This window comes from Ranitomeya imitator, chromosome 6 (genome assembly GCF_032444005.1).
Source record: "Ranitomeya imitator isolate aRanImi1 chromosome 6, aRanImi1.pri, whole genome shotgun sequence".
NCBI classification, from domain to species: Eukaryota; Metazoa; Chordata; class Amphibia; order Anura; family Dendrobatidae; genus Ranitomeya; species Ranitomeya imitator.
The window spans coordinates 395518759-395533884 of NC_091287.1; the positions used below are offsets into that span (position 1 = coordinate 395518759).

General features: G+C 42.0%; 1 protein-coding gene across 1 annotated transcript in view; it reads left to right on the forward strand.

The window, feature by feature from the left end:
- YES1 (YES proto-oncogene 1, Src family tyrosine kinase) overlaps positions 1-15126 on the forward strand; it is a 90676-nt gene that overhangs the window by 49150 nt on the left and 26400 nt on the right. The window contains exon 2 of the mRNA XM_069731157.1: positions 11089-11346. Within this exon, the coding sequence (XP_069587258.1) occupies positions 11094-11346 (253 nt within the window). The 5' untranslated portion in view covers positions 11089-11093. The remainder of the gene's footprint in view (positions 1-11088; positions 11347-15126) is intronic.

The window sequence follows — 15126 nt, forward strand, 5'->3', positions numbered from 1 at the left end:
TACGTGGCCTGTCATATATTGTTTGGGCTGTTATATACTGCGTGGCCACTGTTATATATTGCGTGGCCTGTATTAACGCATTGGGTATTCTACAATGTATATATGTTTATATATAGCAGCCACATAGTATATAGCACAGGCCACGTCGTATTTGTCTGCTATATACTACATGGCTCCTATATACTACGTGGCCTGTGCTATATACTATGTGGCTGCTACATACATACATACATACATACATACATACATACATACATACATACATACATACATATTCTAGAATACCCGATGCATTAGAATCGGGCCACCATCTAGTCTACTATATAATTGTCTAAGGGTCACTTCTGTCTGTCTTTCTGTCCGTCACGGAAATCCCAAGTTGCTGATTGGTCGCGGCAAAATGGCCGCTCCTTACTCCCCGCAGTCAGTGCTCACAAAGGGTTAACGGACCGCGTTATGCCGTGGTGTAACGCACTCCGTTAACGCTGCTATTAGCCCTGTGTGACCAACTTTTTACTATTGATGCTGCCTATGCAGCATCAATAGTAAAAAGATCTAATGTTAAAAAAAAAAAAAAAATCATTATATACTCACCCTCCGTTGGCCCCCTGCATCCAGCGCAATTGCCGGAAGCTCTTATATGCCGCTGTCAGCGTTTGACAGCAGCATTTAAGGGGTTAAAAGCCGCGGGTGGATCGCAATTCCACCCTTGGCTATTCCGGGCACATGTCGGCTGTTCAAAACAGCTGATGTGTGTCGGGAAAGATGTGGGCTCACCGCCGGAGCCCACATCAAAAGGAAGGGGGTCTGACATCGGCGTACTATTACACCCGATCTCAGAAAGGGGTTAGTGCACCCATCGATTTACACCTTTGTAACTATTTTTGGAAATACCGTTTGCTGCCATATGTGCCTGTAAGTGGCGCTATGGTTGCTCTGTCAGTCCGCATCACGTGACCCCGGCTGCAGCCACCACGGAAATCTGCTGATGTCATGCCAACTTCTGCATTTCCTGGTTTTATCCAGGCGGGACCCAGTCGCACACACAAGCCCCCCACCCTCGATTGACTGGGCTGTGGGCTGCCTCCTCACTCTCCTGTCTCCCTCTTTACCAAGACCATGGGGAACGCCAACAATACCACCACACAGAGGGGGAACAGTAGAAGAAACAGCCTTAGCACCCACCCTCCCCCGCAGAACTATAGTCGTGTGCCCATTTTTTTCAATGTGCACCAGAACTCCAGGCACTGCCACTAAATCCCATGGCAGCAAGCTAGGATCTGACCCATGCTCGGTGTACTGTGTGCTCTTTTCTCAGGGTTGTAGCATAGACACCGCCTCATGCTATTCTACAGTACCTCTAGGGGTGAGAGCAATGACAAAATGCAAAAATGTCTGTGGTCACCCCCTGCAGAACCACTCCTTTATAGGGGTTGTCTTACTTTTTGTCTATCATTTCTACCTATTTTCTGTTCCATTTACACAACGTCGGTGGAAATTGATTCACAATCTGTGTTGCGTCATAACTGGACAGGTGGATTTCACAGAAGTGTGATTGACTTGGAGTTGCATTGTGGTGTTTGTGTTCCCTTTTATTTTTTTGAGCAGTGTACATTACATAAAAACCAAAGCAATGAGCTTGGAGAATGAGGTGGTATGCATGCATGCATACATACATACATACATACATACATACATACATACATACATACATACATACATACAGTGTGTAGGAGTATTTTCACACTGTGACCATCTCACATACAAAGCCCAAGAAAAAAACAACATGAGCAAATACCATGTAAAAAGAAAATAGTAATAGTAAGGGTATGTGCACACGTCAGGATTTCTTGCAGAAATTTTCCTGACAAAAACTGGACATTTCTGCCAGAAATCCGCGTGCCTTTTTTCTCGTTTTTTTCATGCGTTTTTGACTCGTTTTTGTGCGTTTTTCGAGCGTTTTTTCCCAAATGCATAGAATAGCGGGAAAAACGCAGAAAATCCGCAAAATTAATGAACATGCTGCTTTTTTTACTGCGATGCGTTTTTTTTCGCACAAAACATGCTGAATGCATTCTAAATGACAGGATGCATAATGTATGCATTTTTAATGAGTTTTTATAGCGTTTTTTCCCGCGAAAACACCTGAACGTGTGCACATAGCCTAAATGTAAATAACAGAGTACGGTATTTAGTTAATACCATTTTGATAATAAAAGCGTAAAAGCTATACCACCGAACAAGGTGTTCCCATCTCTAGTATTAAAACCTCACCTTGTGTCAACCGACCTCAATATAGATAAGGGCAGAGCAGAACAGGGGCCCGACTGTTTAGACACCTGCCGATGGCAAGCTATATAGATTAAACGTCAAGCCAAAAAAGTGGAAGCCATGCCGAACTAATTGGATACTTCTTGTATTACTCTTCTTTGGCTTTGCCAGCTCACACTGTATGGTGCGGTGCTGCTTTTCAAATGTAAGTCTGAGATTCAAAATGGGAATGCATAAACCTATATTGAGAAATCAACTTCGGGTCCACACACAAGCCCATGTGCGATACAGCTAATGTAATTGCAAGTCACATAGGCCGAACGCGCAAAGGTGTATTTGTGGAGGCTGGGGAAGACTGCGATTGGTAAGGATTAAAATACTTGCACTACATACCATATATACTGGAGTATAAGCCGATTTTTTTTTTTTTTTTTTTTTTTTTTTTTTTTTTTTTTTTGTGTGTGTGTTGAAAAAGACCCCCTCGGCTTATACTCGAGAGAGGGTGCCAGAAGACGCTTTTGGAGCAGCAGGTTACAGGAGGCAGGAGCCACCTGCTCCAGCTAAAGCCTGTGCCCGCTGCTAAAGTTAAATGAATATTCACTGCGCTGGCAGTGAATATTCATTTCTCTTTAATAGCGGGCACAGTAGTCGCAGCCGCTGGCTTCCTTCTGCGGCTGGGCGATCACAAATATTCACAGCCTTTCACCCCCATAGGCGTTGAGGACAGTGAATGTTCATCCCCTTAAGTAGTGGTCACACGTGATTGCCTGGCCGCTACAGCTGCTGGAACCGGAACATGCCTGTGAGGCCATGCGTACCAGGCTAGGGATGAGGTGCCATGTATACCAGGCTAGGGTTGAGGAACTGTGTATGCCAGGCTAGGGATGAGGAGCCATGCATGCCAGGCTAGGGATGAGGGAGTCATGCATGCCAGGCTAGGGACGAGGAGCCGTGTATACCAGGCTAGGGTTGAGGAACTGTGTATACCAGGCTAGGGTTGAGGAACTGTGTATACCAGGCTAGGGTTGAGGAACTGTGTATACCAGGCTAGGGTTGAGGAACTGTGTATACCAGGCTAGGTATGAGGGAGCCATGCATACCTGGCTAGGGATGAGGAGCCGTGTATACCAGGCTAGGGTTGAGGAACTGTGTATACCAGGCTAGGTATGAGGGAGCCATGCATGCCAGGCTAGGGATGAGGGAGTCGTGCATGCCAGGCTAGGGAGAAGGGAGCCATGCATGCCAGGCTAGGGATGAGAGGACAATGCATACCTGGCTTATACTCGTCAATAAATTTTTCCATTTTTTTTGCTGTAAAACTAGGTGCCTTGACTTATACTTGAGAATATACAGTACATATTTAGGAGAGATTAGGGGGAACATTTGCTGAGACATATTTTTTTGATGCACAAGGCAGAAAAAGAGATTTAGTTAAAGTATATGGGGCTGTATTATACACGAAAGAGGATGGATATCATTAAAATAATTTGGGTAGAGGGCTATTTTTCTATTTACCGTACATATGGAGCAATGAGTAATGGTAAAATTAAATAGAAGGATTTAATAAAAAATAAAAAAAATGAAATGTGCATACTCTATTTTTCATAAAGGTGCTCTAGTTTGAGTTGTACAAAACCCAAACGTGTATTAAAGCCCTTTTCTGCCATGTGGCACTTGTAGTCGTCGCTGGCCATGCAGTGCTATGGTGTCTTCACACCTGCTGTGTAAATTCTTGGGCCACATGTCTCCATGATGGTGAGAGAAAGCTCTCCTTTTTGTTGGGATCTCCAAATGAAATGTCATCTGTTCCTGACGGAATGGCGTCTTACGTTACATGCCTGTGTTTGGTTAGCTGTGCCCTTTGTCTATATATGCCTTTTGTTACTGCTGACGGAAATAGATGTATATTAAGTCACTGTCATAAATGTTGGAGGCTTTCAAGACTGCCTTGGGGAATGACTTTTAGCCGGCACCTGTTAGGGAGACATTGTTCCTATATCTTTCTTTTTTGAGTGAAAATGGAGAAGAAATGATTTGTTCTGATAGGATTGCTATGGCCACTATTGAGCCGAGTTTTTTTGTCATTAGGATAAGAAGCAGGAACAGCCCCAGAGGTGGCATTAGGCAGCTGAGTGTGAGGGGTATATTAGAGGAAAGGGTTAGCTGCGGTATATACTGGCCTTATTTCTGATGCTAATCCTTGGGCAGAGCTGTGAGACGTCGCACCATTATTACACGAGAAATGTATTACTTAGCTGATAATGAAGTTTAATAGCTTGTCAAGAATACATGCTTACATTATAGCCTTTGGGGTTGGCATCATTTTCCACTCTGCTCTGGCTAGTAGATGGGGTCCCGCCGCTAACAGTTTGATATTTGTATGTTCCAATAAACCATTTAGACAGGTTCTTGATGTAGTTTGATAATTTAACAAACTTCTGTGTATAGAAGGATTCGTTAAAGGCATTCTCTCATCAATAACAGCTCTTCTCAAAATCTGGCCCTGGGGCAATTACCTGAACACTCTGGCCCCTGCTCTTGGCATTCGCAGCTATCATCTGATGTTGCATGGAGGGTCCTGAGCTGTTAGGCACTGTCCGGACAGCAGCCATTGCAGAGGGGGTTATTGCATAATGATGTACAGCCATCCTTGATACCTCATTACAGCTCATGGCCTCCAGAACGGATTCCACTATATATTGGCTTACAGTGGATTTTTCCAGGCAGGCTACCAACATCTGATATCCATTTGCCCAAGTGAGTCATGTGGAGAAGGATTGGGTTCATGCAACAGTAAATGTTAATAAGGAAATTCTTATTTGTATATACACTGCTCAAAAAAGTAAAGGGAGCACTTAAACAGAATATAACTCTCCAAGTAAATCAAACTTCTGTCAAATCAAACTGTCTGAATCTGATTGAACACATCTGGGACATCATGTCTCCCACCATCCACCAACGTCACGTTGCACCACAGACTGTCCAGGAGTTGGCGGATGCTTTAGTCCAGCTCTGGGAGGAGATCCCTCAGGAGACCATCCGCCGCCTCATCAGGAGCATGCCCAGGCATTGTAGGGAGGGAGGTCATACAGGCACGTGGAGGCCACACACACTACTGAGCATCATTTCCTTGTCTTGAGGCATTTCCACTGAAGTTTGATCAGCCTGTAACTTTATTTTCCACTTTGATTTTGAGCATCATTCCAACTCCAGGCCTCCGTGGGATATTAGTTGTGATTTACGTTAATAATTTTTAGTTTTTATTGTTCTCAACACATTCCACTATGTAATGAAAAATATTTAGAATTGAGAGTCCTCAGTGGTTGATACCTTTTAATGGCCAACTGAAAAGATGGTAACAAATTGCAAGCTTTCGAGACTACACAGGTCTCTTCATCAGGCAAAGACTAAAACAAATTCTGAAGAATCACATATTTATGCACAACATAGTATAAAAAAAAAATATATGTTTTTCTATCTACTGGCTTACACCGTACCAAGATATATTTCTTTCCTGTATCACTATGTAATGAATGCAGATTTACAACTGGAATATTTCATTCAGTGATATCTAGGATGTGGGATTTTAGTGTTCCCTTTATTTTTTTGAGCAGTGTATAATTTGTTTACCATTAATGGTGAACACAAAGGTGCGGGCCATTTATTACCATCCCATATTAAAGCTGTAGAAGTGGCAATTATGTGTGTGGAGGGCTTTTCCGATTAAAAGTAAGCCTCTTACATGATAAGACATAGAACTTATTTTCTGGTACTGAAAATAGTGTATACCATATCCCAGCAGTACAGATACAGCCTACGGCTTTGACACGTTTTACATCTTGTATTTTCTACCAATATCCTTTATAAGTTTCCATTATAAACGTTAATGGTTATTGCAGTGTATTAAAAAAGCTCATACAGAGAAATTTGTAGACTTTCCTACAGGCCATTGCCTTCAATAACAGCTCTCTGTAAGCTAAATTGCAATCCTGCGGGTGCCCTGCATTATGTGATCAGCCACTACATCACCGATATTACTGTGGGCTGCACAAATCTATCTCCAGTGTTCGAACTGGCAGTGATTCGACGCAAAGCCACCAATGTCTAGTGGGTGCAGATCCCTGCTATAGACTTGCTCCTATCTCCAGGAGGGGGCCCTGTGTACTGCTGTCAGTATTCTCATTCATTTGCACATCAGGTCTGACCACTGACCAGCTCACAACAGAGACCCGTTCTTTACACGTGTGGGAATTGCACCGAGCTACAACTTGACAACATTTGGACACCTCAAACTAAGACTGCGAGATCATGATTGGAAGGCTAGAAGAAACAACGCAAAGAGAAACACAAGCGACCTGATGGCTTCATACTATAAAGATAACTGCAGAGAAGACTATGGTGGACCTAACTAGACTTCAAGCGATCTTCCTACAGATCGTTCATCCATCAAGTCGCCATGGCTCCAGATAGAGTTGAAGGCCATTTGAAAAAAAAAAAAAAAAATTCAGCCTCAAAATAGCCATAGAGCCAGACAGGGCCTACAGTGTAATCAATGGCATCAATGTGCTCTCACTGCCCAGGAAAGCGTTAGGGGGGTTGCCATCATGTCTCCCAGCTCAGTAGTAGATATTTGAGGTGGCAATGCTGGATAATGGTGACGTCTAACAAATGCGCACCGTGCTGAAAATGACATCTGATTAGATGATTAACCTTCTAGATTAGTCCTTAGACGTAAAGGCTTTTGTCCAAAATAGGACACTTCTAGGGTGTCTGCTGAGCACTGGCTTAGGATTTACACTGAGGCAAAGGGGAGCCTGTTCTTTGATCACCTTGTTATTTTTCAAACCTGATATGGCAAAATAAAAGTAAAAAAAGCTAACTTTCTTACCGTTTTTAAGGTTTTTGCTTGTCATTGCATGGAAATATTTTTGGAAGCGAAGAACATGAGTGGCGTCCAGTTTTTGCCCAACACTATGATTCTGGTTTAATCTGATGATTCTGCACTAACCTGATACTTTGATACAAACTGCAAAAGAATATAACATTTCAGCTGGAAACAGGTGGCTATGGGCAACACTTACAAGACCTTGATCACACTAGCAGTATTTGGTCAGTATTTTACATCAGTATTTGTAGCCAAAACCAGGAGTGGAGCAATTAGAGGAAACGTGTAATAGAAACATATGCACCACTTCTGCATTTATCACCCACTCCTGGATTTGGATACAAATACTGATGTAAAATACTGACCGTGGGCTCTTTGCTTTTTTATGCAATCTTATTTCATAGAAAGTAGCAACAATTTTTAATTGCTTAGTTCTTCAAGGATTAAACAGCCATTCATTTTTATATTCCTTTATTATTATTTTTTTTTGCTTTAGCCAGGTAGGCCCCAGGACTAAACTATATAAGGTTAAGGTATATTTTCTTTCTTTTTTGGTGGTTGGACATGCTAAACTAAACACATGAACACTCATGTTTTCACTTAAATTTGGGGGATGTGATTTCTTTCGTGCATATTCTTGCCAGGTGAACCCAGGTCTTCCAGATTTTTGGCTTACATCAGGCAGAGAGATTGGCTTGGCTTATGTTTGGTCTCCCATTAGACACTAGAAGTATTCCTTATGTCTTTCTCAATTTCCACCTAGTTTTCTTTTGTTTTTTGTTTTTTTTTTATAAGGCAGCACATAGATGATTTTGTAACACAGGACCCCCTTTTAGCTACTGCACTAAATACCAGGTTGTTGTTCTCTGCGAATAAAGCCACAATTTTTCATACAATCTTCCGTTTCCATCCTGTAACCTTAGAAGCACCTTTTTATGTGACCACAGTGTCTCTTTGCTGTTACACTTGGACAGAGTATTCAGCAATTAATAACCTAGAAATACATGGATCACTTTTTTTTGCAGAGATATAATCTAGCCTAGCAAATCCCCTTGGAGTTAGCATTGCCAGGCAGAGATTAAGCAGTTGTTTAGCCGCGGCTGGTGTGACATCAGGACAGATGCTTTTAATTATTGCTACATTTAGTTTGCAGATTTATCACAGGGTTAGGCATTTGGCCTAAAACCCGGGCTTCTTAGTTTGTATCCACTATGCTCAAAGGAAAAAAAAAAAACAAAATCAAGGAAACTGAAGGTAATGACGTACATAACCATTTGCACCTTGTGCAGTCACCTTATTTGGACTCCCAATACTTGACATCTTATTTTAGGTCAAAACTGCTGAATATAATGGAAAGCTGGCAAAGTAGCTGCCCCAGCAAAATGGTCTATCTACACCTTTTTTCTGCAAAGTGGAAGTACAGCCTGGCTCCCTCTTCAGTGTAAGGGTACCATCACACAGTGCAATTTTGATCGCTACGACGGCACGATTCGTGACGTTCGAGCGATATAGTTACGATCTCGCAGTGTCTGACACGCTCCTGCGATCAGGGACCCCGCTGAGAATCGTACGTCGTAGCAGATCGTTTGAAACTTTCTTTCGTCGTCTAGTGTCCCGCTGTGGCGGCATGATCGCATGGTGTAACATATATCGTATACGATGTGCGCATAGTAACCAACGGCTTCTACATCGCACATACGTCATGAAATTATCGATCCAGCGTCGTACATTGCAAAGTGTGACAGCAGTCTACGACGCTGGAGCGATATTGTTACGATGCTGGAGCGTCACGGATCGTGCCGTCGTAGCGATCAAAATGCCACTGTGTGACGGTACCCTAAGGTCTGTTTCCATGTCCTGCAGTGACTGTGAGTGTGGATAAGTATCCGGACTGGCCACAGGTCTCCTGCCCGAACTCAAAAACCTGCTCAGTGGATCCGTGCTTTGCACAGACATCGCTGTCCGTACTCTGACGGTGAATGTCAGACATGAAAAACATGCCTAACGCAGTAATTCCTCCATTTAGGTCTCTTGGATGCTAACATGTATGTTCACACATCACAGATTTGTATGCGGTAAATCCAAAGTGACATTCAGATTTCTGCCTCAAATGTGCGTAAGAATTAGCCTAATTTAAAGGGTAAAACACATTTGGAGATAAGTGGCTAGGTTGCATAGATGATCATATTGATCATGAAGATTTGGAGATTATGTGGAATATACAGTAACATAAGGATGTTAGAGTCTTGTGCTTTTTCCTACAACACGGGGTATTGGGGGAGGCTAACTTTTTTTTTTACTTGTACAAGTGCACGGAGTTACAAAATCCAAATTTACATGCATTGGATGCAAAATGTTTGTGGACTTGGGGAGGATCTGTGCCAAAATCCGCTCATCCAATCCAGAAATTGTGAATTGGGCCTGATTTATCTTATTGGCCAATGCTTTAAATAAAATGTCGATAATTGAGGATAAACCGCAATACCAGACATAACCTGTGGAGATGGGGATCACCATGTCGAAGAGGTACTAGAGGTTGCCTTTATATTTTCTTTTAATTCGTGAGATTATTTTTTTCTTCTACATAATATAAACTTCTAGATACATCCATCAGGCAGTGTTTTCTTATGGACAGTAGTTCTGTTACAATGGGCGCAGAGCACCCTGTCTGGACTGAGATCTGCGGAGCTATATATATATATATATATATATATATATATATATATATATATATATATATATATATATATATATATATATATATATATATATATATATATATAATATTGCCTAAGGGGTACTTCCGTCTGTCGCGGAAATCCCGGGTCGCTGATTGGTCGCGGCCAGCCCCTCCCTACTCCCCTCCAGTCAGTGCCCCCTCCCTACTCCCCAGTCAGTGCCCCCATAGCGGTTTAGCAGTCCGTTACACGGACTGAGTTACACCGCGGCATAACAGTCTGTTAACGCTGCTATTAACCCTGTGTGACCAACTTTTTACTATTCATGCTGCCTATGCAACATCAATAGTAAAAGATCTAATGTTAAAAATAATTTAAAAAAAATAAAAAATCATTATATTCTCACCATGGGCCTTTCCCGCTCCTCGCGACGCTTCGGTCCCAAGAATGCATTTTGGCAATGACCGGAGATGACGTAGCGGTCTCGCGAGACTGCTACATCATCACGTGTTATTGCCGCAATGCATTCTTGGGACCAAAGCGTCGCGAGGAGCATTGCTAAACGCCTGACCTGCATCCAGCGGCCGCCGGAAGGTGAGTATATAACTATTTTATATATTATTTTTTTTTTAACAGGGATATGGTGCCCACACCGCTATATACTGCGTGGGCTGTGTTATATACTGTGTGGGCTGTGTTATATACTGTGTGGGCTGTGTTATATACTGCGTGGGCTGTGTTATATACTGCGTGGCCTTTGCTATATACTACTATACATATTCTAGAATACCCGATGCGTTAGAATCGGGCTGCCATTTAGTTTTTTTTATAATCCTGCAGAATCCGTGAGATAATTAGCATTTTGCATTACCATTATGCTGTTACAGGAAAGATATATATCTTGGTACTGTTAGGCATGCTGTTGGCATTGATGCATGTGCTGTACATGCCGTAGTTGCTGCCTAGTCCTTCCCTGTGAGGGCTGTATTCAGGAGTGTATACCTTTCCTGACATTCCTCCAAACACTTCACAGGTGTCTGCCGCTTTAACTGTTTTTCTGGCAACCTGCAGAACCGGATTGCCAAGGTCATGTATAGAGCACATGCATTCATCTGAGGAGAGGGAAATCTTACTTTCTCCATGTAAATACTGTATGAAATAAGCTATTGAACATGGCAAGAGATGTTCTTGTGGATTAATGCATTGTTCTTGTCCTCCAGTCACTTATAATCCATTCTCTTCTGGTTTGTATAGATATAATGGGCTGTATTAAGAGCAAGGAGGACAAAGGTCCATCAATAAAGTACAGATCGGAACCCAAACAAGAACCTATTACCCAATATGGCGGTGACCCAACACAAGCTGCACAGTCGCCAGCTGCTAAAGGACCACCCACAAACTTCAACAGTCATTCCATGACACCGTTTGGAGGGTCTTCTGGAATTACTCCATTTGGAGGGGCTACTTCTCTATTTTCACCAGTGCCAGTTTCTTACCCCGGAGGGCTGACCGGTAAGTTTTTGAATGTTTTTATTTTTTATTTTTTCATAACCCATAGGCTAAAGTCACGCACAGGTTTACTGTTTTCTCAACACTATTTTGAACCAATATTACGGAGGCCAGATATAACTTTTAAAGTTTAAAGCAGATCATTGAGAAGTCTACAAACACACACAGTTGCTTTGGCCATTTGTGTTTTTTATTTTTATCCCCATTACAGTATTTTTTGGTTTTGACATTAGAACGTTGGAGACAGCATGTTTGATATTTTAGAAATGAAACTGAAACAGAACAAAGCAAAAATATGCCATAATACAGGATTGTAGAAAACAAAGTTTCAAGCCTGAAAATACAATTTAGACTAACAGGCCAGTAGTTAACTTCCTGTCGTATCTGGATTAGAGTTGTCACCGACCGCTCCTGTCTGTGAATTAGCTGCTCCGTGTTCTGTTGACAGTGACAGGGTGTGACTGCCGACGTGCTGCTGATTGAGAGCCCACCTCCCGCAGCAGGAAGCTGGCTGTCAATTAGCATGACATTGGCAGTTACTCACCCCGCCAGCAGAGATTGAAAAGAAGCCACTTCTTTGTCGGCCTGACAAGAGCAAAAGCCGCTAAATTGCCAGCAGGAGCGGTCTGTGCCGCCAGAGGCCTGCTCCTGGTACAGCCAGCAGGTAGTTAGTGACTACCTGCCTTGTTCTTAGGCACAATGTGTTGGTAAAAATAAAACAGGCCCTGATATCCCCTGACCTAGTCCTGTTTGGCTCACTTCCACATTGAGAGGTGAGCAGAGAAGGTGACATCGAGTCTACTAATACTTCACCCATCAATGTGGAAGAGAACCAAGCAGGACTAACCTTTATAATGAGCGTGACAGTGGAAAATAGCCTGCTGCTTAAATCAGGTTTCATGTTGTATGGAGCGAGTGAGTGCCGAAAGTGTTGGCACCCTTGTAATTGTTCCAGAAAATGAAGGATTTCTCCCAGAAAATGTTTGCAATTACATGTTTTTTTTCCCTTTTGTGTGTATTGTAGCACAAAAAAAGAGGCAATTTGGACCTAATTTCTCACAGAACCCCAAAAATGGGCTAGCCAAAATGGTTGGCACCCTCAACTTTAATATTTGGTTGCGCACACCCTTTGGAATAAATAACTGCAATCGCTTCCTATGACATCAACAAGTTTCTTAAACCTCTCAACTGGAATTTTGGACCACTCTTCTTTTGCAAACTGCTCCCAGTCTCTCATATTTGAAGACGCTGGAGGAACCGCCATCTACGTTTTAAACAGTTTTTGTAATAAATTTGAATTTTTATTCCACTTACCTGCTGCTCCGCTGGATTTTAGTGTTTGGTTCTCATATTTGAAGGGAGCCTTCTCCAAACAGCAATTTTAAGATCTCTCCACAGGTGTTCAATGGGATTTATATCTCAACTAGTGATGAGCGAGTGTACTCGTTGCTCGGGTGGTCTCCGTGTATTTGTTAGTGTTCAGAGATTCAGTTTTCATTGCCACAGTTGAATGATTTACAGCTATTAGCCTGCTTGATTACATGTGGGGATTCCCTAGCAACCAGGCAACCCCCACATGTACTCAGGCTGGCTAATAGCTGTAAATCATTCAACTCCGATGATGAAAACTAAACCCCCAGAACACTAACAAATACTCGGAGACCACCTGTGCGTGCTCAGGAATACCCGAGCAACGAGTATACTCGCTCATCACTAATCTGGACCTATTAGTGACCACTTCAGAACTCTACAGCACTTTCTTTCCATCCATTTGTGGGTGTTTTCTGAAGTATGTTTGGGGTCATTGTCCTGCTTGAGGACCCATGACCTAGGGCACAAACCCAGCTCTCGCTACATTGTACACTACAATCTTCAGATTTCATGATGCCTTGCACACAGTAAAGGCACACAGTGCCAGAGGTAGCAAAACAATTACAAGACATCTTTGATCCTCCACCATATTTGACTGTAGGCACTATGTTCTTTTCTTTGTAGGCCTCATTCTGGTTTTGGTAAACGGTAAAATGTTGTGCTTTACCAAAAAGCGCCATCTTGTTCTCATCTGTTCACAACACACTTTCCCAGAAGGATTTTGGCAAAGTGCAGTCTAGCTTTATGTCTCTGAAAGCAGTTGGTTCCTTCTGGGTCTCCTGCCATATCATTGCATTTCATTTGAATGTCACCCAATAGTTAACGGTGACATTGATGCACCGGGAGCCTGCAGGACATCTTGAATTTCTTTGCTACTTGATTGGGGTTGATTATCCACCATCGAGATTATCCTGCGTTGCAACCCTTCATCAGTTTTTCTCTGCCGTCCACGTCCAGGGAGATTATACAGTGCCATGAGTTGTAAACTTCTTAATTTATGTTGCACTTCATGGACAAAGGAACATAAACATCTCTGGAGATGGACTTGTAACCTTGAGATTGTTAATATTAATCAACATTTTTGGTTCTCAAGTCCTCACACAGTTCTCTTCTCCTCATTCTGTTCTCCATGCTTAGTGTGGCACACAGACACACAATGCAAAGATTGAGTAAAATGATCCTCTTTTTATCTGGTTTCACAAAGTTGTCTACTGCCATTTGGAAAAGATGCCAACAATTTTGTCCGGCCAGTTCTTGGAGTTTTGTTATGTCCAATTTAACTTTTAATCTTTTCTGTAATTTTGTTTAATTCCAATACACACAAAGGAAATAAACATTTATATAGCAAAACATGTGTAATTGCAATAATTTTCTGGAAGAAATCCTTCATTTTCTGGAACAACTGCAATGCCAACATTTTATCCATGACGAGAGAGAGAGAGATAGATGAAAGTCCCTTTTATTTCCCATTTATATTGAATCTACTCCTGTCTTTGACTCAGAGCTAGAATAATAACTGAGTGTTTCTATCCTGAAAAACACTTGAAACTCATGGGGGCAGATTCATTTATACTGGCATTCTTCATGTCTGTCTTAACGAAGTGCTTGCTGGAGTATGGTGTGCCGAATTAAGAGTTGCACACCTCTTGTGAGCTTACTACACATTCTCAGTGGTGTGCCAGAATGGGACTAGCATTTCTTGCCTTAAAAACTCCAGTAATTTTGCTAAATTTGATGGTGGGTGTATTCACCTCTGGGCTACTCCCAGTTCCTCTCGTTTTAGCAGAGCAGCTTCAAAATATTGTGAAAATACCACCAGTCACACAATTTTTGTGCAACTCCCGATTTCACAAAAATGTTTGACTTTGAAAAGCATTAAGCATTTTTAGGGTAAGTTCACACAGGGCGTTGTTGCTGCATTTTTTTTTTTTTTTTGCTTTTATGCTAATTTTCAGTTGCTTTTTACAATACCATCAAAGCCTATGAGATTTCAGAAATCTCATGCACACATATTGGTTTTTTGGACATAGAGCATGTCACTTTCAGCCTTTTTGCTGCGTTTTTTCAGCATTTTTCACCCATTGACTTGGTGTTGTAAAAAACGAAGGTATCAATATTTGCTGCGTTTTTTTTCTGCTGAAAATTCAAGGACATTGGCATGGACAAAGAGAAAAAAAAAACACCAAAACCTTTTTTTGACGCAGCTTCTTTCCTGCCAAAAAGATCAGGTTTTGCTGCAGAAAAAAAGCAGCAAAAACGCCCTGTGCGAACTTACCCTTAGTGTGTAACCTGAATGTTGTCATCTGTTTTTCAACAAGGTTGAACTTGAAAAGTGATAGACAAAATCCCATATTTATAAGGTTTGTTCATGATGTAACTTATTGGGTGTAGTGGTGACTGTATCAGACATTT